This window comes from Drosophila serrata, unplaced genomic scaffold, assembly GCF_035046125.1.
Source record: "Drosophila serrata isolate PLE 108 unplaced genomic scaffold, ASM3504612v1 contig_276, whole genome shotgun sequence".
NCBI classification, from domain to species: Eukaryota; Metazoa; Arthropoda; class Insecta; order Diptera; family Drosophilidae; genus Drosophila; species Drosophila serrata.
Window position 1 is genome coordinate 617,797 of NW_028257174.1, and position 20,782 is coordinate 638,578.

At 34.3% G+C, this 20,782-nt stretch overlaps 1 protein-coding gene and 2 long non-coding RNA genes across 6 annotated transcripts in view; 1 reads left to right on the top strand and 2 right to left on the bottom strand.

Annotated features, from left to right (window-relative positions):
• Window positions 1–1,307: 1,307 nt before the first annotated feature.
• LOC110180576 (uncharacterized) lies at window positions 1,308–19,703 on the bottom strand. Of its 3 annotated transcripts, XM_086835314.1 has the most exons (6): window positions 19,460–19,703; window positions 19,069–19,146; window positions 16,777–17,360; window positions 4,276–4,424; window positions 2,723–2,803; window positions 1,308–2,653 (listed from the first exon to the last, which is right to left on the bottom strand). In XM_086835314.1, exons 3-6 carry the CDS (start codon window positions 17,246–17,248, stop codon window positions 2,528–2,530), a joined length of 828 nt encoding a protein of 275 aa, XP_086691440.1. In that variant the 5' UTR covers window positions 17,249–17,360; window positions 19,069–19,146; window positions 19,460–19,703; the 3' UTR covers window positions 1,308–2,527. The 3 variants fall into 3 exon arrangements, with proteins under 3 accessions (XP_086691440.1, XP_086691442.1, XP_086691441.1); XM_086835316.1 differs by lacking the exon at window positions 19,069–19,146 and having other exon boundaries at window positions 19,460–19,686; XM_086835315.1 differs by having other exon boundaries at window positions 19,069–19,626.
• Window positions 7,997–8,919, bottom strand: LOC147643178 (uncharacterized). Its single transcript, XR_015272239.1, has 2 exons — window positions 8,520–8,919; window positions 7,997–8,124 (listed from the first exon to the last, which is right to left on the bottom strand). It is a non-coding gene; the product is annotated as an uncharacterized LOC147643178 (long non-coding RNA).
• Window positions 16,128–20,782, top strand: part of LOC147643179 (uncharacterized) — a 117,580-nt gene continuing 112,925 nt past the window's right edge. For both annotated transcript variants that reach the window (XR_015272238.1, XR_015272237.1), the window contains exon 1: window positions 16,128–16,695. This is a non-coding gene — a long non-coding RNA (uncharacterized LOC147643179). The remainder of the gene's footprint in view (window positions 16,696–20,782) is intronic.

Consider the following 20,782-nt stretch of genomic DNA (forward strand, 5'->3'; position numbering starts at 1 on the left):
AATTTGCTTTCTTTTTGTTTTTTTTTTTTTGTTTTGATTACATTGAAAAGTTTTCAAGTTTTGTTAATAGCTTTGTTTTATAATTTTTGGATTCACGATTTTGTTTTTGTTTTTGTTAGGGTTTTTAGGAAATTGAAATATATATTAATGTATATTATAAGTTCAATAATAAAGTAGAATCATTTGCCAAAGGGATATAAAGCCCCTTGATTTTCTTAAATAGTTATTGGTATTCTCCATCTCTTTCACATTCATGGGCTTGGAGAAGCTAAAAACAATTTTTTAGTGGGTTTAAAAAAAATATTTAAAATATAGAGAAAATGTTAAAAAAAATCGAAGAAGAACCAAAATGTATTTATTTGTACATTTCAAATATTTAAAATAAATTTAAGTCCAGGGGCTTTATATCTCTAGGGGCAAAAATAAAGGTTTTGTTTTCTTTATTTTCGAGGATCTTAAGCGCTTAAGCTTTGGAAAAAGTTCTTTGTCTTTCGGTTGTTTTACAACACTGCTATCTAAAACTAAGGTCGATCTGAAAAAAAAAAATCAAATACTTCTCGTCTATATATATTTATTTTGTAGATATTATATTCATTATATCGAGTGATTCGTTCGTTATTAGTTCGTAGTTAAAGCCAATTCGCATTTTGTTTAGTTTGAGTCTATGTTTAAAAAATTTGTTTAAGCGCGCTTCGAATTACCAGTGATCGATAATTATCGATCACTCCTCTCTTTTCGTTTAATTAAAATTTGTCATTTGTCTTATCAGTTACTTGATTTGGATGTTTGTATGTATGTAAATGTATATATAGCTTTCTGTTATGGATCATAATTGGTCAGATGTTGTGGCATATTTGAATTGTACATTCAGTTATTTAGTTTATTTTCCTCCTCTGAGCTTTAACTTCGCATTCACTTTCTCTTTTAGCTGGAATTTGAATAGTTTTCGATATAATTCGATTTGTTTATACTTATCGTCATTTTATTATTTACAGTTGCGTGTTTAATGCAATTTAAAGCAAACATAATTTCACAGCCGTACTCCTCATATTTCTCGGATTTTTTTTTTATTTTGTCCCGCCTTTATATATATATATATATTATATTATTAGTTTTTTTTTTATGTGCTATCAAGTGAAAAATGTCGACCAATGATCGATTTGAGTTGTTTTTCTATTTAAGTTTTTCTGGTTGTTGCTGGTCCTGCTCTATATATATATATATATATTTATATATATCTCTAGAATTAATTACTACGATCATTGGGCTTGGATTTGCTATTATATATATATAGAAAGAGAGACGGAGATGGCTTCAGAGTCTTTATTAGTCTTTAGCCTAAAGTTGAAACAAGAGAGTTCTATATAACTAATTTCTTGAAGGTTTGGGGGTTTTTCCTATCACGTCATGTACGTGTCTACAAAGCTTTTCCTCAGCTGATTATGCAATCGATTTTGTTTTTATCGAAAAGTAGAACCTATCGAGCGGCTATAATTATTATTATTATTATTATTACTCTTTTTAGATCGTTAACATGGCTTAGGTTTTACCTTGGGCAAAATGTTCTTATATGAAACATAGGTTTTTCACTTAGTCGCTACTCGCTACTCGTTACTCGTTACATATTTCGCTCTCGATAACATTACCTAGTTTGATATATACTATATAGAATTTGATTCAAATGGATTGAGGTGTTGTGAATGTGCAAATGTGTATTACATTTTATTTTAGCCTACGATAAAATTAGCACCAATGCAAGAGATAATAATGATTCATGTTCTTTAGAATAGTTTGCTTTTACTTCATTTTTTTTTTTAGTTTGGAAAAAATGTTTTGCCAAGATATGTGTAATTTACTGCAGTGTATTTTCCCCCTCATTTTTTCTAGGTTTCCTTTTATTTTTATATTTTTTTTTTGGTTTGGTGAAAACAAAAAATTAAATTCCACTACGAGCAGCATGAAAAATAAAATTAAAAAAAAAAACCTTTCTTCATTCCATTTAGTTAAACACTAATCAACAATTTGTTTGATCCAACAGAGCTAAACGCTCTCGTGTACAATATTCTTACATCGGTATTTCCTTCTCATGTATATTATATATATTTTTGTATATATATATATCTTCTTTATATATATATATATATATATATATATTCATCTTGTTACTATAGAGTCTTAGGAGCTAGAGACTGTCTTATACGTTCGCTTGATGAGTTTATTCTGGTTTTCTTTGTGTATATGCCATATATCAGCTATATATCTATGTATATATATATATGTATATATCCAACGATTCTGGATCACACACACACACACATTGGGGTACTGTCCGGGATTTGTGGTGAATGAAATTATTATTGTACCTATATAAGTCTGGGGATATTACGTGAAAACCTATACCACTGGTGTAATCATAATCTCACTGAGGGAGATATATAGATAGATAGAGAGAGAGAGAGAGCAACAACGAGTAACAAAATTATAGGGTACGACGACCTCCATCCAGCTCTGGCTATTTCACTTCAAGTTATAAATTCAGGAAACTGTTGCCCAGAAAGCCCAGCATTATGGTGGACATGGCTATCGGAGCAAGGCGTACATTCGAGGCGGTACTATTTCCGGCCAGGATTTCGGCACGTTTTCGCATTCGTTCCTGGATAGGATTACAAATTATGATAGAATAATTTTAGAAATTCTAAGGTGATATTTTTGGGATCCTCACCTGATAGAGCTTGTCCTCGCCGGGCGGATCCAGACACTCGAACTCGCAGCAACGTTCGCCAACTCGAAAGTTTTTGCAAAACTAAATGGGGGTTAAAAATATTGTATTATATTGTATAATATAATTGTAATATATAATATAATATTGTACAATATAATATTGTATTATATTAATAGTAATGGTAATGAGTAGGGGAAATATAGCTGATTAATAATTTAGGTCTAAAATGAGTTGACAATTAATACTGGCAATTAATATAAAAATAGTATTCCTTATATAGCTGAGCAGTAAGTAATTAACTATGATCAGTAATTAACTTTGACCAGTAAGTAAGTATGACCAGTAATTAAGTCTGAACAGTAAGTATCTATTATCAGTAAAAAACTATGATCAGTAATTAACTATGATCAATAAGTATCAATGAAGTAAGTAACTATGATCAGTAACTATCTATGACCAGTATGTATGTATGTATGATCAGTTACTAACTTTGAACACTAGAAAACAATGACTTGCAACTTTTGTAACACAACACATATCTGATACTTGGCCGGCAGCAGTCACTTCGTTTCGGGGATGTTAGAACTAGTTGGGAATCATATGCACAGATGTGCGAGATTTGATTTGCAACAAAGAGCAAGCTATTTCAATGAATCTATGGAGTTAATCTTCTATGTAATCTTCCTACTATATAAATCGGAGCATGGCGAATCGGTTTACTATATATATACATATATATAGCTGCCATAGGAACAATCGGACGATTTATAAAACTATGATCAGCAATTAACTATGAGCAGTAAGTAACTCTGAACAGTAAGTAACTATAATCAGTAATTAACTCTGAACAGTAAGTAACTATGATCAGTAATTACCGATGATCAGTAAGTATCTATGATCAATAAGTATGTATGTATGATCAGTTACTAACTTTGAACACTAGTAAACAATGATTTGCAACTTTTGTAACACAACATATATCTGAGACGTGGCCGGCAGCAGTCACTTCGTTCCGGGGAGGTTAGAACCACTTGGGAATCATATGCACAGATGTGCGAGATGTGTTTCGGAACAAATTTAAGCTATTTGAATGAAACTATTGAGTTATTCTTCTATATAATTTTACTACTATATATATCGGAGCATGGCAAATCGGTGGACTATATATATATATATATATATATATATATATAGCTGCCATAGGAACAATTGGAAAATTAAAAAAACAAAATAACTTTTCCAGTTTTCAACATATTTTCATTGAATTTGACATATAGCCACTATATATTAATCTAGAATTTTGTGTAAAATTATATGAAAACCGGACTACTATATCATATCGTTTAAAATAGAGGAACATGTATGTTACAGGTGAATGAAATGAAAGCAGGCATTATTTTAATGTTTTTTAACATAAATACATATAATTTATATGTATTAATTTTCTAGTGATTGAATTGCAATCTGTAAGGGTTAGTTAGCAAGTTAGCTTCCTTTCTTGTATAGGTATAGATATTTTTTTTTAGAAAGTGTTAGGATACAGGATCACTTACGTAGGGCGGATCACAGTAGATGGCCTTGCACCAGAGTGGCTCGGAGTGATAGCAAACGCACAGGCTGCATACACCGGGCCCGGGCACATACAGCATGCCATGGTTCACCTTATTGCCCTGGAAATCAACGCAGTCCTCCTCCAAAGCAGCTGAAAAAAATGAGAAAAAAATATTGTATATTATTAATAAATATATATATAATACTATAAATATATAGACAGTGTAATTTAGTGATTTTGCTCTACTTTAATCCGGCTAATCCGCCGTGTGATCCCCAGGGTTCAGTGACTATCAATTTGATTCACCCGATGGGTCACATTTGAAAAGCCAAGATAGGGAATATTTTGCGACTTGAGGCGGTTCTAACTCGCTAATCGATCGGTTATATCACTCAAGGCGATTTTATTATTAATATTATTTTCAATATTTAATGAATGAATGAGAGCTAAATGGAAATATGTTAACATACGAGTCTTAAATAAATAATAAACTAAATACATGTCAAGTGCTAGAATGTTGTACATTCCCAAGGAGGGGAGAGTCCCTGACAAGGGGGGATTCACGTGTAAGGACAGACAGGACCTCATGATGGATGGGGTCACCAGGAGCGAAGGTTTCGGTCTCCGGTTCGGTTCTTTTCGGCTTTTCCGCCGGAGACGCAGACACTCAAAAAAGCACAATTGTGTTCCGAGTGACGTACACTCGGCATAAGCTTCGAACTCGAACTTGTATTCAAACATAGACTCAAATTCGAACTCAAACTCGAACCTAGCTCGGATACGGAACATGGAACATGGACAGGACAAAAGGACGACAGGACGACAGGACGACCGGAGTATGGACGCGGCCACGAACTACGGATGCGGTCTGGGGCGAGCTTTAATGGGTCGCGTGCTACACGCAGCAAAAAGACGTGTGACCTCGAAGGGAACTAATCACCTGGCATGGGTTTTTTTTTTTTTTTTTTTGGGAATGAGAGAACACTTGGGAATTGTAGAGGAGAAAATATCTAGTAAGCTACACTTAAGTTTATTAAATAAGAAAAATAATATAAAGTAACAAAAGGTTTTATATATCTAATATTTGAGTAAACAATATTTTTATAGGTGTTATTAAACAATATTTGAGTAAAGAATACTATTATAGGTGGTGTTATTAAACAATAGGTAATAATAAATAATAATTAATATGCTTTCCCATTAATTTGTTTCCAATATTTTTTTTATTTATTAATTAAGATTTCGATCTTAAGTCCAGAGCTATTTGACTTGTTGGCCTTCTTATAACTCAAAGAAAACTTTAAATATTTATATTCTAGGTTTCTTAAACCCAATATGGGTAAAATGATAATTTTTGGGTAAATTCAACATATTTAAAACATCATAATTAAGCCAAAAATGCGTTAAATTTAATTCGAAAACCAGTTATGTGCTAGTTTTGTTAAGGTTCATAAATCTGCATACTCAATTCATTTTTTTCTTGTAATCAAAATTTTTGTCAATTTTATGACGACGTAACCTCTTATAAAATTTGGAAAAATTTTTAAAAATTTGATGCTGATTAAGAATATATTAGATTTATAGGGTCGGAAATGACTTCTTCACTAGGTTTTAAGCTACAAAACGAAATTCTAAAATAATTACGTATACGTAATGCGTATACGTAATTTTTCGGACTTTGAATGCCAGAAATAAAATGTAAACGAAAAAGGAAGTTACCTTTGGCACACCAACTATTATATACTCTTGTAGGTTAAAAAATAATTATTGGATCAAATTAGAAATCGATCAAACCTTAACTTAAAATATTCTAATTTTTGTAATCAACATTTTTATCCATATTTTTTATGGCAATTTTGTCGACAAATCAAACCTTCAAAAACTCATAACTCAGCCAAAAAAGCATTAATTTTATTTCGGAAAGAAGTTATGTGCTAGTTTTTATTAGGTTAATAAGTCTGCATACTCAATAAATTTTTTTTTAAAATTCAAAATTTTTGTCAACATTTTGGCGATAAAATAAAAAATTAAAATTATAAAATTTTAAAAATTTCAAAAAATTATTTTTCTTCCGGAGATGGCTGAATAGATTCTCCTGTTGATGCTGATCAAGAATATATATGATTTATAGGGTCGGAAATGACTCCTTCGTTTAGTTTTGAGCTTCTGACTAAAATTGTAATACTCGGGAAAGGGTATAAAAACTCTGACATAAATTTTAAGAAAGTAAATACTAGAAAGAAAAACTTGGCAACACCCTTATGAATTGGAGTCACCTTTCTAATTTACCAAACAACCTCTTATTATAATAATTAAAAATGTATAAATTCTTCAAGGAATAAACAATCATTTGGAAATTATGGAGGAAGCGTAAAACCAAAATTCGGACTTTAAATTATATAAAAAATAAAAATATTATTATCAAAGTCATAATAAAAACTAGTGTCACTTCCCGAAAAACAACTTGGCAATTATAAATGTATGTTTATTTTTTAAAAGCTCCTAGAGTATCCTATTTTTCCATATTTTATTTTGAAGTGCAGTCCTGTGACGACTAGTGGCGCTGTCAAGTTTTTCATTCTTCCGCTTGTTTTCCACCTACTTTGTTCATTTTCTTTTTTCGCCCCGCTTTCACTCTCGCAAAAGCAACTGGGAAATCGTGTAGGATTTTTTCCTTTTTTTTTTTTGCTGTTTTTTACTTTTTGTAATTTTTGGTCGGATGCTGCAGTTGTTTGTTCACATTGTTTGTTTGCTTTGCAACGTGTTCTTTTTACACACACACACACAGAGAGAGAGAGAGTGAAGCAAGTGCACGTGCTTTTCCTCCTTTTATCTGGTGCCGGGTTTTTCCTCCCAATTTCCCCTACCAATACCTTTTCTGCAGTGGCAGGTTCTTCTTCTTAAGATCGCTGAATAATTAAAAGCCAGCGTTCAACTTTCGTGCGCCAGCTGTCGTCCAAACAATTTAGCTGTGTCCTGGGTCAAAGTTTAGCAGGCCACCGCCCACTTTGCACCGCCCATCGTACGCCTTTCATGTTAACCTTCGCCCTTCTCGGTGAGTAATGCACACTGGGGGAAAAAACTATGCACATACATATAACAAAAACAAAAAAAAATATGACCACAAAAATGCAATACCCTCGAGGTTAAACCCAATTGTATATGAAGAAAGAGTTTGTGGAGTTTGGTAATTATGGGTTGAGTAGGAACTTATTTATTGAAAGGAAAAACCAAGATATGATATATTAAAATGAAGAACAAGTTATTATACTAGAAATATCATAAATTTAAAAGTATAATAATTTAAAAATATCTAAAAATAATTTATTCCTTGTCATTATTATATCAGAAACATCATAAATTTAAATGTATAATAATTTTAAAATATCTAAAAATAATGTATTTCTTGTTATAACGACTTTATCATTTAGCTGCCATAGGAACGATTGGAAAATGTTTAGAAAACTAGTTATAACTTTTCCAATTTTCAACATCATTTTATCTAATTTGAGATGGAGCTATTTTGTATAATTTTATAGTTTTAGTTTTAATTAAATTAAAATTACTATATCATATAGTTCCCATAGAAGGGATTCCTAAATTTAGAGGAAAATGCAAAACTGGTAGTTTAAAACAGCAAGTGTAACTCTCTATCTCTCTCTCCCTGCATCTCACTCTCTCTACGTTTCACTTCCTCTGTCTCTCTCCCTCTCTCTCTCCCTCTCTCTCTCTCTCTAATTTATTTGGTATGCCCCTCACTCTCTGTGCATCTCTAGAGATCATTCCCTTTCTCTATTTCGCTCTGCTTGCCTCTGGAGCAGTGTTGCCAGGTGATGAGCGCCCATATAAGCTAGATTTAAAAAAAAAATAAGCTAGAATAAGCTAAACAATTTTTAAAAAATGCGAAAAAACAAGCTACACCCAAATATGAGAAAACACGAAACATATAATATATATTATTATATTATATGAATATGTTATTATTAAAGAAAGTCTTAAAAATATGTTCTTAAAGTAAGCACTTAAAACAAATTAGTTAATATTTCATCAATTCCTTCATGTTATTCGTCGCCGAGTGTTCGGCAATGAACAAACAAAGCGCTGCTTCCTGATCCTGAGTCTTGCAACACTTAGCCGGAAAATTTATTTTTTGCGATTCAGCAACTGATCTCATTGATAAAATGTGCTTTTTCGATGCCGCATGCTGCCTGATTTAAAAAATTTTGGCTGATATTGTCGACTTACAGTAGCAACAATATGCTTTGGTTCCTTCTCCTGGCACTTAAATTCGTTGTTTTGGAGCCAAGCATCCCGAAAAATCTGTTTATATATAACTTTCGGCATTTTGAGGACACGCTTTACCTATTTTCACAACACAACAAAATTATTGGTGGTAACACTTCAGCCAACAAATCGATCTCCGATGACACTTTCGATTAGAAATAAGTTCACGATCACATAAAATGCACATAACCATCGGAAAAAAAGAACAAACTCCAATATTTTCATGCTATAAAGCATATTTTTCGTAAAAAACATTCCGTGGATGTCAAAAATACATAAAAAGCTAAAATATGCTAGATGAATTTTAAAATAAGCTATATTTCAAGCTATAAGCTAGATGGAAATTTTTCAAGCTTTTCTAGTTTCAAATATGCTAGAACTAGCTTATAAAAAGCTAACCTGGCAACACTGCTCTGGAGGTACCGCTTACTCTCTCGCTCTCACTTTCTCTGCTCCTCTCTTCGCTCGGGGAGTATAAATAGAGGCGCTATCGGGCCGCGCGCCTCAGTCTGTCCTAGGGGTACCTAGTGTTAACATCTATCTAGTGAAAGTGATTGTGATCCAAAAGTATGACGTGGCCAATGTATTGCATCTGGATAACCGGAATGGAAAAGAATAACCACGTGTCCTCTACTGCGGTAAGTCTTAAACATGATAATTATATATTATATAGATCTTATAGAAGGGATCAGTCCTGATTTGAAATTAAACCTAGCACATTACATTTGTTTTCCTATTAATAATTCCCTTATTAATATTATTTATATTCATTATTTAATTTTTATATAGTTAATATATTTTATTACTATACATATTTGTTATTATACTATAACTAAGCCAAAAATGGTTTAATTTCAATTTGGAAAACAGTTTTGAGCTAGTTTTTATTAGGTTAAAAGATCTGCATACTGCATTTAATTTTGAAAAATTTTGAATTTTTTGACACTTTTTAAAAATGTTAACGATGTTACCCCTTATAAAATTTTGGAAAAATTTGGACAAATTTTAATTTCTTTCAAACATGGCTAGATCGATTCGGATATTGATGTTGATCAAGAATTTATATGACTTATAGGACCGGAAATGATTCATACATTTAGTTTCAGGCCTTAGACTAAAATTATAATATGCGGAAAAGGGTAAAAAAATTATATAAAATTATTTAATAATCCTATAGTTAAAGAATTTAATATACTTTTTCTTCAAGTGTATATACTGGCTAAAAACTGCATTTAATGGCAGAAATGCGCCTGCTAAAGCCAGCGGCCGCATTATTTTACAATTATGTTTATTACTTTTTAATGCCCGCCCTGCCATGCCTGCTGAGTTTTTCTCATTTCCACCTGACCCGGTGCAGATTTTCCGGGGGCTTGGTTATTTCCCAGGGTGCTGGCCAGGGTCGCGGCTTACTTATAAATAGCTTTTGTTGTTGACATTCCTCTCTTCCTACCTTCACAGAGAAGGCATCCAGCTCGAGTGGAAAGAATTCAACCGAAATGCGTCCTTTGTTCTATTCTCGCGGAAAGAAAAATCAATTTTTTTTTTTTTTTTTTGGGAAAATTTGCACACACTTTTCCGTGTCAGAAAATTTAATTTTACATCATAAGAGATTTTTAAGAGAAGACTACTGTATTTATCTCTAATTTATTTGCAGTTTATTTGCCATTTATTGCAATTTATTTGAAATTTATTTGCAATTTCCCTTCTCAATTGGTTTTAATTTATATGATTTTCCGTTCGATTGGGGCTTGTTTGGCCTTGATGTATATATATAAATGTATATATATATTTCTATGCTAGTTTTTCTATGCCAATAACACTTTGTTGTCAATATGTTAAGTTTACGTTTGCAATTCATGTCACATTTTATTTTGTTTTATTTTTATTTTCTATTTTAAGTCAGCAGGGGAAATAGTTAAGGTTTGATGATATTTTTTTTTTCATGAATGAAAATTCTTTTCAAATTGTGGAATACTAAATATGATATTGATTTAGCGGGCCAAATTGATTCAAAATCGCAGCATTTGAATATTTATAGAGCGACATTAAAATGCTTTTAAGGCATTTTCCTAGCTGGACCCCAATCAATTTTCTGTGGGAAGTTTACTTTCAATGTCAACGGCGTGCTACTTGACGTGGAGAATGCTAAACAGAATTTCCACTCACTCGAAAAAAAAGAGGAGAGCACCGAAAGGGAAAAAAGAAGGAAAATTAAATCAAATGCACTTGCCAGTGTTGCAGCCTTGTTTCGAACACACAGTAGTTCATAAATGCTTAAGCGGCGGCGGTGGCGGCGGCAAGGCGAGGAAAACCCAAGAAAAGCGGGCTAAAAAGGGAGAGGGGGGGAGGGTGAGGTGGGGACTTTGGAAAAGTGGAAAAGTGGCAGGGTCACTGGTGGCATCGTTGAGTGAGTGCAGCCATCAAGTTTTCCACTTTTCCTAGCCTGCTTTTGTGGCTCTCATTCGCCACTCTACCGGGGAGCAGAGAGGAAAATCGGGAATATGCTGAATATTTAAAGTATTTTAGAAAAATATTAATAATATTAATAAATTAATATTTTATGAATATTTTTATACCCTTTCATTCTAATCAAAAGCTTGAAACTAAGTGAAGGAGTCATTTCCAACCCTATAAATCATATATATTCTTGATCAGCATTAACAGGGGAATCTTTCTAGCTATATCCGGCAAAAAAATAAATTTTCGAAATTTTTTAAAAAATGTTTCAAGGGGTTACACCGTTAAAATTGTCCAAAATTGATAAAATATTGTAATTTTTTTATATTTTAAAGTGAATATGTAGATTTATTACGCAAATAAAAACTAGCATGAAACCTTTTTCCGATTTAAAATTAAAGCATTTTTGGCTGAGCTATGATATTTGAAAAACTATGATTTTTCGAATAATTTGTTATATAAAAATATAGATAAATATTGAACCAAAAAATTCAAATATTTAAAGCATAATTATATTCCATTTCCAATCCTATAATTTAATTGCAAACTTTACTTTGGCTTGCCAAACTTTGTGTCCTTTCAGTTTTCTATTCTTTTTAAGGGTAAAAATAAAATTATAGAAAAAATCCTAGAGTTTCTTTTTAGAATCTACACTTATTTTTCGCTGTGCATTTTGATGGCTTGAGCTTCCTTGTGTATTGGCCATCACTAATGAGACTTGGCCAAGTGCGGGGAATATGGTAAAGAAGAAAACCAGGCAGGCAGGCAGGCCGGGCTTGTGAGGCTGAAACATTTTGTGGACATTTGTTTTGGCGGCGAATTGCCAACGGAAGCAAAGATTATAAAACCATTTTGAATGCCATGGTGCAATGTAATTAGCCCGGTCACGTCGTAGTGACACCACCCCTTTCCCCTCCCCCTTGATGTAATGTACGCTTTGTGTGTACTTTTTGTCTCTTGTCTTTTGCCTGTCAACGTGTCGTATGCGTAATGGGCCAAGTCGTAAGCCGAGCAGCTTGGCAGAGTTAGAAAAACACACAAAATGTGTGAGGAACTAAGGGAAATTATATAGAGTTTCTTTTAAGTGCTATTAAATCTCCTTTCATTTAATTTTATATTAATTTTTTAAATATTTTATATGTAAAGTTAGTAAATTCCTTAGAAACCAAGCATTAAATATGATATTTGTATTTCTTTTGGTTGATTTAAAGTTTTAATAAGGAAACACATATTGAAAAGTATAGTAAGCCTATAAACAACTTAATAAACAACTAAATAAACAACTGAGTGAACTACTGAATGAACACCTTAGTTTACAGCTGAATAAAGAACTGAATAAACAACTGAGACAATGGAATGAATAACTAAATGAACAAAAAAGTAAATAATAGAGTAAACACCCTAAATAACCCATTCTAGTGCACTCATATCTCCATTTATTCATAAATTATTATATTTATATTATTTAATTGCCTCCAAAAGGAAGTCAATTATTATCCACATTATATTCCCACTTCTAGGTTTTGTATAATCCCAAATTAAAAATTGATTTTCCATGAATGAGGGCGGCCTCAGTTTTTGGCCAAAGTTCAATTTAATTCATATTTTATACGATAATGAGTGCTTCGAGAGGGGGCTTCAAGAGCCCCATCATCAGGCATGACTTGGCCCTGACTCTGGTCCTTGTAGGCCCCCCAAATAGATTGTCCATCGGCTGATAATGATGATGATAATAATGATGATGATGATGGCTCGATTGCATCGTTTGTTGACCAGTAATCACATGGCTCTTCTTGGGCACTTGAGTTCTTGTCGCCACTTGAGCTTCGATTGATTGCACCACCATCACATCATCATCATCACAGGGTATCGTTATCGGAACCGAAACACACACACACACACACACAAAAACAGGAGCAGGGAAATGTAAATATAAATGAAAATGTAATTAGCTGTAACGCAACGCTTTCCATCGATCGACGGGGGGTCACTTTATGTAAGCTAATGCGGTCAACTGGGGGTACAGGAATTTAGCCAAGTTACTCAATTGTTTGAAGGGTAGAAAGTACTGGCCAATAGAGTTCTGTAAACTGAAGCCAAACATGTTTTAAATAGGTAATAATATGTATCAAAAGAATGGAGAAATTGAATAAATTTAAAACGTTAAGGTAGGACTATAAAGTACCTATGGGTACAAGCACTTGTTTAAAGAAATGTACCTAACAAAAGAAGCTATGAAAAAATATCTATGTTATTAAATACTGCACCTATTTCGTTTTATTCACTTAAAAAATGAAAGCTTTCTGAAAACAAGTACCTACATTATTAAATACAGTTACCCAATTATTTTCTACAACTTTAAATATATTTTTATATATATTTTTAAACAAATTAATATTAAAAATAAAATAAAAAAATATTTAACAATGCTAATAATTGGTATTTATTTAGGAAGCCTCACTGCACATCAATGCAGCATGCAATTAATTAGCCCCAGGCGCCGATAAGTATGCTACAAAATGCCTCAAGATTAATGGGGAAACCGAATCGTTCCATCTCCCTTTGAGCCTTTGCCCCATGTTCCAGTTTGTTCCAATCTGCTTCCATTCTTCCACCATTCTTCGTTCTAACATTCAAATTTTGTGTAACAATCATGAGGGTCTAGGGAAAAATAGGGGAAAACAGGGGAAAATGGGGGAAAAACAGGGCTAAACATTGCATGTGCAAAGTCAAGGTTAAAACCCAAAAAAAAAACCAACAAAAACAGCTCCATGGAAAATACAATAACTTTATTGTTATATGTACAAAAATATATCTATGAAACTCCTTTAATAAAAATAGTTTCACAATTATTTATTCAAAGATTTGTTTTGGAATTTTTAAATTGAATTTGAGAAATAATTTCCTTTTTATGAAAGTGCAGCTTTAAACCCTTTTGGTGATTTTTTTTTGTTTTGTTGTTGGAAAATCTCAAGAGTTTTTCTCATTCTACTGGCAATTGTTTATGGCTCAACTCTGGCTGGCACATAAAAAGAAAACAGAATCATCAAATTTGATTGAGCACCGTAGCAGGTGAGCCAAGTACGGTAAGCACTCGCTAGGAATTTTTGTTATATTTTTTTCTATTATATTATTAAAATTTATAATATAATTTAATTAATTTTTTCTTGGTATTTGCTAGAGGTTTTTCAAGTATTTTTTTAATATAATAGCTTTCCCTTTTTAGCCGGGCTTGACTGTATCAGGCAGATTTATAACCGACTCACCGGCGCCTTTGCAAGTGGAGTGCGGTTGTGTAGGCTTTCGGTATGTTTTGCAACCTTCAGTATATATGCAAATTGCGAACAAAAAAAAAATAGAAGAAATAGAAGAAATAGGAGAAATAGTAGAAAGAAATATCAAAGCCACGGCAGGCACTGACAAACTTCTGACAGTTACCCCCTAGTGTGTGTGTGTGTGTGTGTGTATGTGTATTGGTAAAACAAAATTAAGTTTTGTGTAAATCGCAACGGGACGCAATTGTTATTCTGAATAATCGCGTCATTCGCTTCGATTAAGGTGCCAACAAAGAAATTCCGTTAACGAGTAAATCTATGTAAATGAAAATGGCATCAGATTTCAATGGGGCGAATGCCAAGCGCCCCTCCCGCCTGCAGGGTATTATTCAATCGTTTAATTTCGAGTTTCAATTAAGAACTGAGTGAGCAAGAGAGTAACTAACAAAGAGAACCTTAGAGGTTCTAACGGAGTGAAGAATTGAGTCAGATCTGGCGTGGGAACATAACGGAAGGAGCCAAGCTTAAGGCATACAGAGCGTGTGAGTGATATTCGCGGCTCTCTTGCGGTTCTTGCTCATCTCTGATGCCATATTACAATGTCTTGTTCTTGTTCTTGTTCTTGTAAACGGTCATGGATCGCTGAACGGAAGCTTCTCGACTGTTGAGGAGAGAGGCGAGAGGAGAGAGAGCATGAAAGCTAAGGGAAGCTTGAGTTATATATCACCGAACATTTTAAGTTATTCACAAAAGAGTGGTCAGTGGCGTCAGTAGCTGTGTGATAAAGTGAACCGAAAAACACGTGATAATCAGACTGCAGGGAAAATTTAATAAAAAAGTAAGGTATAGAATGTTTAACAGAGTGAAGAATAGGTTAAATAACAGAGTGAAGAATAGGGTAAGTACCAGAGTGAAGAATAGAGTTAAAAAGAGGCTGAAAAACGAAGTAAAATATACAGTGCAGGAGCGATTGAAAAACTGAGTGCACCTGTATTGCAGGGTGCCAAGCAGGGTGCAGAGCAGTGTGCCAAGCAGAGTTAGAAGTTTCTAGAATGTATGGCTTTAATACTGCGCAAAATAATTGAAATAACTAAAAGAAGTCATGGATGCCGATTTGTAGGGTGAAGAATAGAGTGAAGAATAGACAAGAATAGAGTGAAAAAACTGAGTGCACCTGTATAGTAGAGTAAAGAGCAGGCCGACGAGCAGAGTGCAGAGCAGAGGGCAGAGCAGAGGGCAGAGCAGAGTGAAGAGAAGAGTGCAGGGAAGAGTGCAGGGAAGAGGGCAGAGCAGAGTGCAGGACAGAGTGCAGAGCAGGGGGTAGAGCAGAGTGCAGGGCAGAGTGCAGGGCAGAGTGCAGGGCAGAGCGCCGAGAAGAGTGCCGAGCAGAGGGCAGAGCAGAGGGCAGAGTGCCGAGTAAGGTGAAGATCACAGTGCAGGGCAGAGTGAAGAGCAGAGGGCAGGGCAGAGTGCCGGGAAGAGTGCAGGGGAGAGGGCAGAGCAGAGGGCAGGGCAGAGTGCAGAGCAGAGTGAAGAGCAGAGGGCAGAGCAAAGGGGCAAAGCAGAGGGCAGAGCAGAGCGCCGAGAAGAGTGAAGAGCAGAGTGAAGTTCACAGTGCAGAGCAGAGTGCAGAGCAGAGTGCAGAGCAGAGGACAGGGCAGAGGGGAGAGGAGAGGGCAGAGCAGAGCGCAGAGTGCCGAGTAGGGTGAAGATCACAGTGCAGGGCAAAGTGAAGAGCAGAGGGCAGGGCAGAGTGCCGAGTAGAGTGAAGATCACAGTGCAGGGCAGAGTGAAGAGCAGAGGGCAGGGCAGAGCGCCGAGAAGAGTGCAGAGCAGAGGGCAGAGCAGAGTTAGAAAGTTCTAGATCGTATGGCTTTAAGGCTGTGTAAAATAATTGAAATAACTAAAAGAAGCCAAGGGTGCCGATTCGTAGGGTAAAGAGAAGGGTGAAGAATAGATTGAAGAGCCGAGTGCCGAGTAAAGTGAAGATCACAGTGCAGGGCAGAGTGCAGAGCAGAGTGCAGAGCAGAGTTAGAAAATTCTAGATCGTATGGCTTTAAGGCCGTGCAAAATAAATGGAATAACTAAAGGTAGCCAATGTTCAGGAAATGTAGAGTAAGGAACAGAGCGAAGAATAGAGTAAAAATCAGAGCAAATATTAGAGTGAAGAATAGGGTGAACCTAAATAACAGAGTGAAGAGCAGAGTTAGGAGCAGATCAAATAACAGTGCGATTCATAGAGTTAAGAACAGTATAAATATCACAGTCAAGAACACAGTGAAAAATAGTTGTGAAAAAAGTGTGAAAAATAATAGTGAATAAAAGGAGTAAACAACAGATGCGAATGGAAATAACAACAAATAAAATACCAGGAAAAATAACCATTATATAAGATGACCCCCAAAGTGAGTAAAAAAAAAAACTATGTTCAAATTATTATTATTATTATTATAATTTTAAAACTTAAGCTGCATAACGATAATTACCTGTATAGGGGCTAAGGCAGCCCAGCAGGCAAATAGCCAAAAAGAGCCGGCTGATTGCGTCCGATGGCAGACGGATCGACGTCATCAGGCATTGCAAATGCAATGGTTGCTGCAATTGCCAGAGCAATTTATGTTGCTGTTGTTGCATTGTTGGTGTTGCCAGTTGACGTCGCCATGTCGTGTCGAGCGCATTGATTGTTATTGCTTTTGGTATTGGTGTTGTTGGTGTTGCCGCTGCCAGTGTCCTTGTTGCTGCTGCTGCCGCTGCTACTGCTAGTTCTACTCCTGTTGTTGTTGTTGTTGGTGTATTTGTTGGTGTTATTATGGCCGCCGATTTGATTGGTGTGGCTGCCACAGGCAATGTTGCTGGTGTTGCTATCGATGTTGCTGGTATTTTAGGGCTTTTTGGGCGCCATGCTGCTGCCGCTGCTGCTGTTGGTGTTGTTGTTGTTGTTGCTGTTACTGTTGTCATTGTCAGGCGTTGATTTTGAACTTGGCGCTGGCAGCAAAAATATATATTGTTGGTGCAACTGCAACTGCTGCTTGTCCTGCTCCTTTGCTATTGCTATTCGAGTGTCCTTGCACTGTTTGTGTGTATGTGTGTGGGTGTGTGAGTGTGTAGAAAGGTGACAGATTATTGGAAACATAATCAATTTAAAAGTTATAGTACATTGTGGCTTTAATTCTGTGCAAAATATATGAAATAATTTAACGTTGCCATTAATGAATATTTAAACCCCTTTAAATATATTCCTTTTTCTATAGAACTTGGGTTATTTAATTAAATAATTAATATTTTTTAGAAAAGGAGCTAAAAAATGTAACGATTTCATATTCTTTGTCATTTAAAATACATAAAGAAAATGGCAATAACGATTTTTATAAATATTTCTTGTTGATCTGATTTTTTAGTAAATATATATTCCAAAACCTTGTAATATATTATACTATAATATTACTCTATATTTATTAAACAATTAAAATATTTATTGAATCTGCTAAGAAATTATTTAATTTCAATATTTGAATTGTGTTTTGGAGATTAACTTATGAAAGTAGAATTATTAGGGAATTTTTATGTTTTAATTTTAGTCAGAAGGTTGAAATTTTGTGAAGGAGTCATTTCCGACCCTATAAATCATATATATTCTTGATCAGCATCAACAGGCAAATTGATCTAAGCATGTCTGGGAATAAAATAAATTTTTGAAATTTTTTCATATTTTTATATGTCAAAATTTTTATCAAGAAAATTACCAAAATTTTAATTTTTGAAAAAAAATTTATTGAGTATGCAGATATAACAAACTTAAAAAAACTAGCACAGAACTTCTTTCCGAATTAAATTTAATGCCTTTTTGGCATAGTTATGATTTTTTAAAACTTTGATTTATCGATTTATAAAAATATTGTTTTAAAGTTACATATTATTTATTAGAAAATGTAATTTTAAAATATATGGAAACAATTAATTCTATAAATCAAGGGAAAAAACAATTGTTTTAACATACAAATCAACTTCAAGCCTCGAAAAACCTTAGGAAAATTTCCATATATATTTAGATTTATTTTCAAGTTTCCTTTTGTCCTTTCTTTGATTTTCTTTTTGGGGAAAAGTGCATTCTTCAACTCTCACCACTGTGGCTGCCTCTCTGTGTGTGTGTGTGGAAAAGTTTTCTGCATTGTGTCGACAGATAGTTTTTGGCAGCACCTTCTTCGTATTCTGCTTTGTGTGTGTGTGTGTGTGTGTGTGTGTGTGGGGTGGCGCTTTTCTTTTTTGGGGGGGGCGTTTTTTTTTTGCTGTGCGGATCAGCTGTTTGGCTCCCTGCTTCCGTGTTTGGCAGCCGAATTGGCTTGTTTACAAAATCTTCTGGCCGTGGATTTTTCTTTTGAGTTTGTTGTTCGAATTTTTGGCACTTTGTGGTTGCCAAAAAAAAAAAAAAAAGATTAACAAAAATAAAATACAGGAAAACTGCACCAACACACACAAATACACACACACCACAACACACTTTGCTAGAATTTACTCCTCTTTTGGTATAAATTATAAATTATATTTTGCAAACGACAAGTTTGAGTTTGAGTTCGGAGTTTGAGTTTCACTTCACGCGCCGCCTTATGGATTTTCCTCTTCACACACACACACACACACACACACACACACACACATACACACACAGAGGGGCAGACGCATACGCGCATTGATTTTCCCTTTATATTTCCTTTTATTTTTCCTATTTTTGTTTGACTATTTTCAAGGCTCTTTCTCTCTTTTGCTCCTCTGCTACTTACATCTCACGTGAAAATGTTAAACTTTCGGCACCAACAAAAAAATATATATATAAATTCCACACGCAAGCACTAAAAATACTAACAAAAAAAAAAAGTAGTAATAGTAAAGGAAAATTGCTGGCGAAAAACACAACAAGAAACACACACAGCTTTTCGGGGGAAAATTCAACGCGACAGCAGCAGCAATGGCCATAGTAGCCACCAATTTTCACCCGATTTTCCATTCATTTTCCGTGAGTCCTTTTCACAACTGTCAACTTTGTTTGCTGATTGCTTTTTTTTTGTTTCGTTTGGTATGCCGTTTTTGTTGATTTTTCCCCGCAAAAGAAAAGCTGCTGCAGCGAGACACGTTAGAAAGAGAGTGTGTAAACTTTTGGAACCGAAAACGAACTGAATGGGGAATTCCGTTGCCCCAAAAAATCCGGTGATGCGTCGATTGCCGCTGTTCAGTGTTCCAAATCCGGATCCGGGATCCGGAATTTTGAATCCGCAGCGTGGATTCCAAGAGAGTGCCAAGGGCCAACTGTCGCCAACGTTCGCTGAGGCTGCGCTCCATCTGATGTTGCGTGTTGCCCCGCAGCAGCAGCAGCAGTAGCAGCAGCAACAGCAGCAGCAACATCGCTTGCAACACGTTGCTGTTGCAAGCTTTCGTTCGATTTAGAAGCTAATTTTCTTTCAAGCTTATTGCTATAGCAATTTTTTAAACCTAAAGGGGAGCTATCTTCGGGTTTTGGAATCATTTTTTAGCTTTTTCTAGATGGAAAACAATTTTTTAAACCTAAAAGACAGCTAACTTCGGGTTTTGGAATCATTTTTTAGCTTTTTCTGGGCGGAAAACAATTTTTTAAACCTAAAAGACAGCTAACTTCGGGTTTTGGAATCATTTTTTAGCTTTTTCTGGGCGGTAAACAATTTTTTAAACCTAAAGGGGAGCTATCTTCGGGTTTTAGAATAATTTTTTTAGCTTTTTCTGGCCGGAAAACAATTTTTTAAACCTAAAAGGCAGCTATCTTCGGGTTTTGGAATAACTTCTTAGCTTTTTCTGGGCGGTAAAAATTTTTTTAATCTAAAAGACAGCTATCTTCGGATATCTTCTTCTTTGGAATAATTTTTTAGCTTTTTCTGGGCGGGAAAGAATTTTTTAAATCTAAAAGACAGCTATCTTCGGGTTTTGGAATAATTTTTTAGCTTTTTTTTGGGAGGAAAACATCACTAAAAATCTATAAAAATGAATATTTTGGCCTGAGAAATTTGAGTTAAAATTATTTTTTTTAATATTTTAAATAATTATAATGTTTTAACATCTTCTAATTGGGGAAGTCTTTACAAACTTTATGAGGTGAGGTTCACTGAGCTTGAAATAGCTTTAGAATACATAAAATTTTAATTTTTTTAAATTTTAAATTGAGTATGCAGATTTATTAAGTTGATAAAAACTAGCATGGAACTTATTTCCAAATTAAAATTAATGCTCTAATGGCTGAGTTATGAATTTCTCAAGTTTTGATTTGTCAACAAAAATGTCATACATAATATGGATAAATATTTTTTTAAATGAATAAGAATATTTTATGATTAGTAATGATCGATTTTCGATTAATTCCAATACTTCTTTTTAAAACTGCAGGGGTATATAAGCTTCCTTTTTCGTGTACATTTTATTTCTGGCATCCATAGTCCAAAAAATTACGTATACGCATTACGTATACGTAAT

Excerpts from the sequence above, each read along its gene's own strand:
- LOC110180576 (XM_086835314.1), bottom strand. The coding sequence starts at position 17,248 with ATGACAACAGTAACAGCAACAACAACAACAACACCAACAGCAGCAGCG. Across the intron at positions 2,804-4,275 it reads TCTACTGTGATCCGCCCTAC|TTTTGCAAAAACTTTCGAGT; the intron begins GTAAGTGATCCT and ends ACCCCCATTTAG. Across the intron at positions 2,654-2,722 it reads GCGAGGACAAGCTCTATCAG|GAACGAATGCGAAAACGTGC; the intron begins GTGAGGATCCCA and ends AATCCTATCCAG.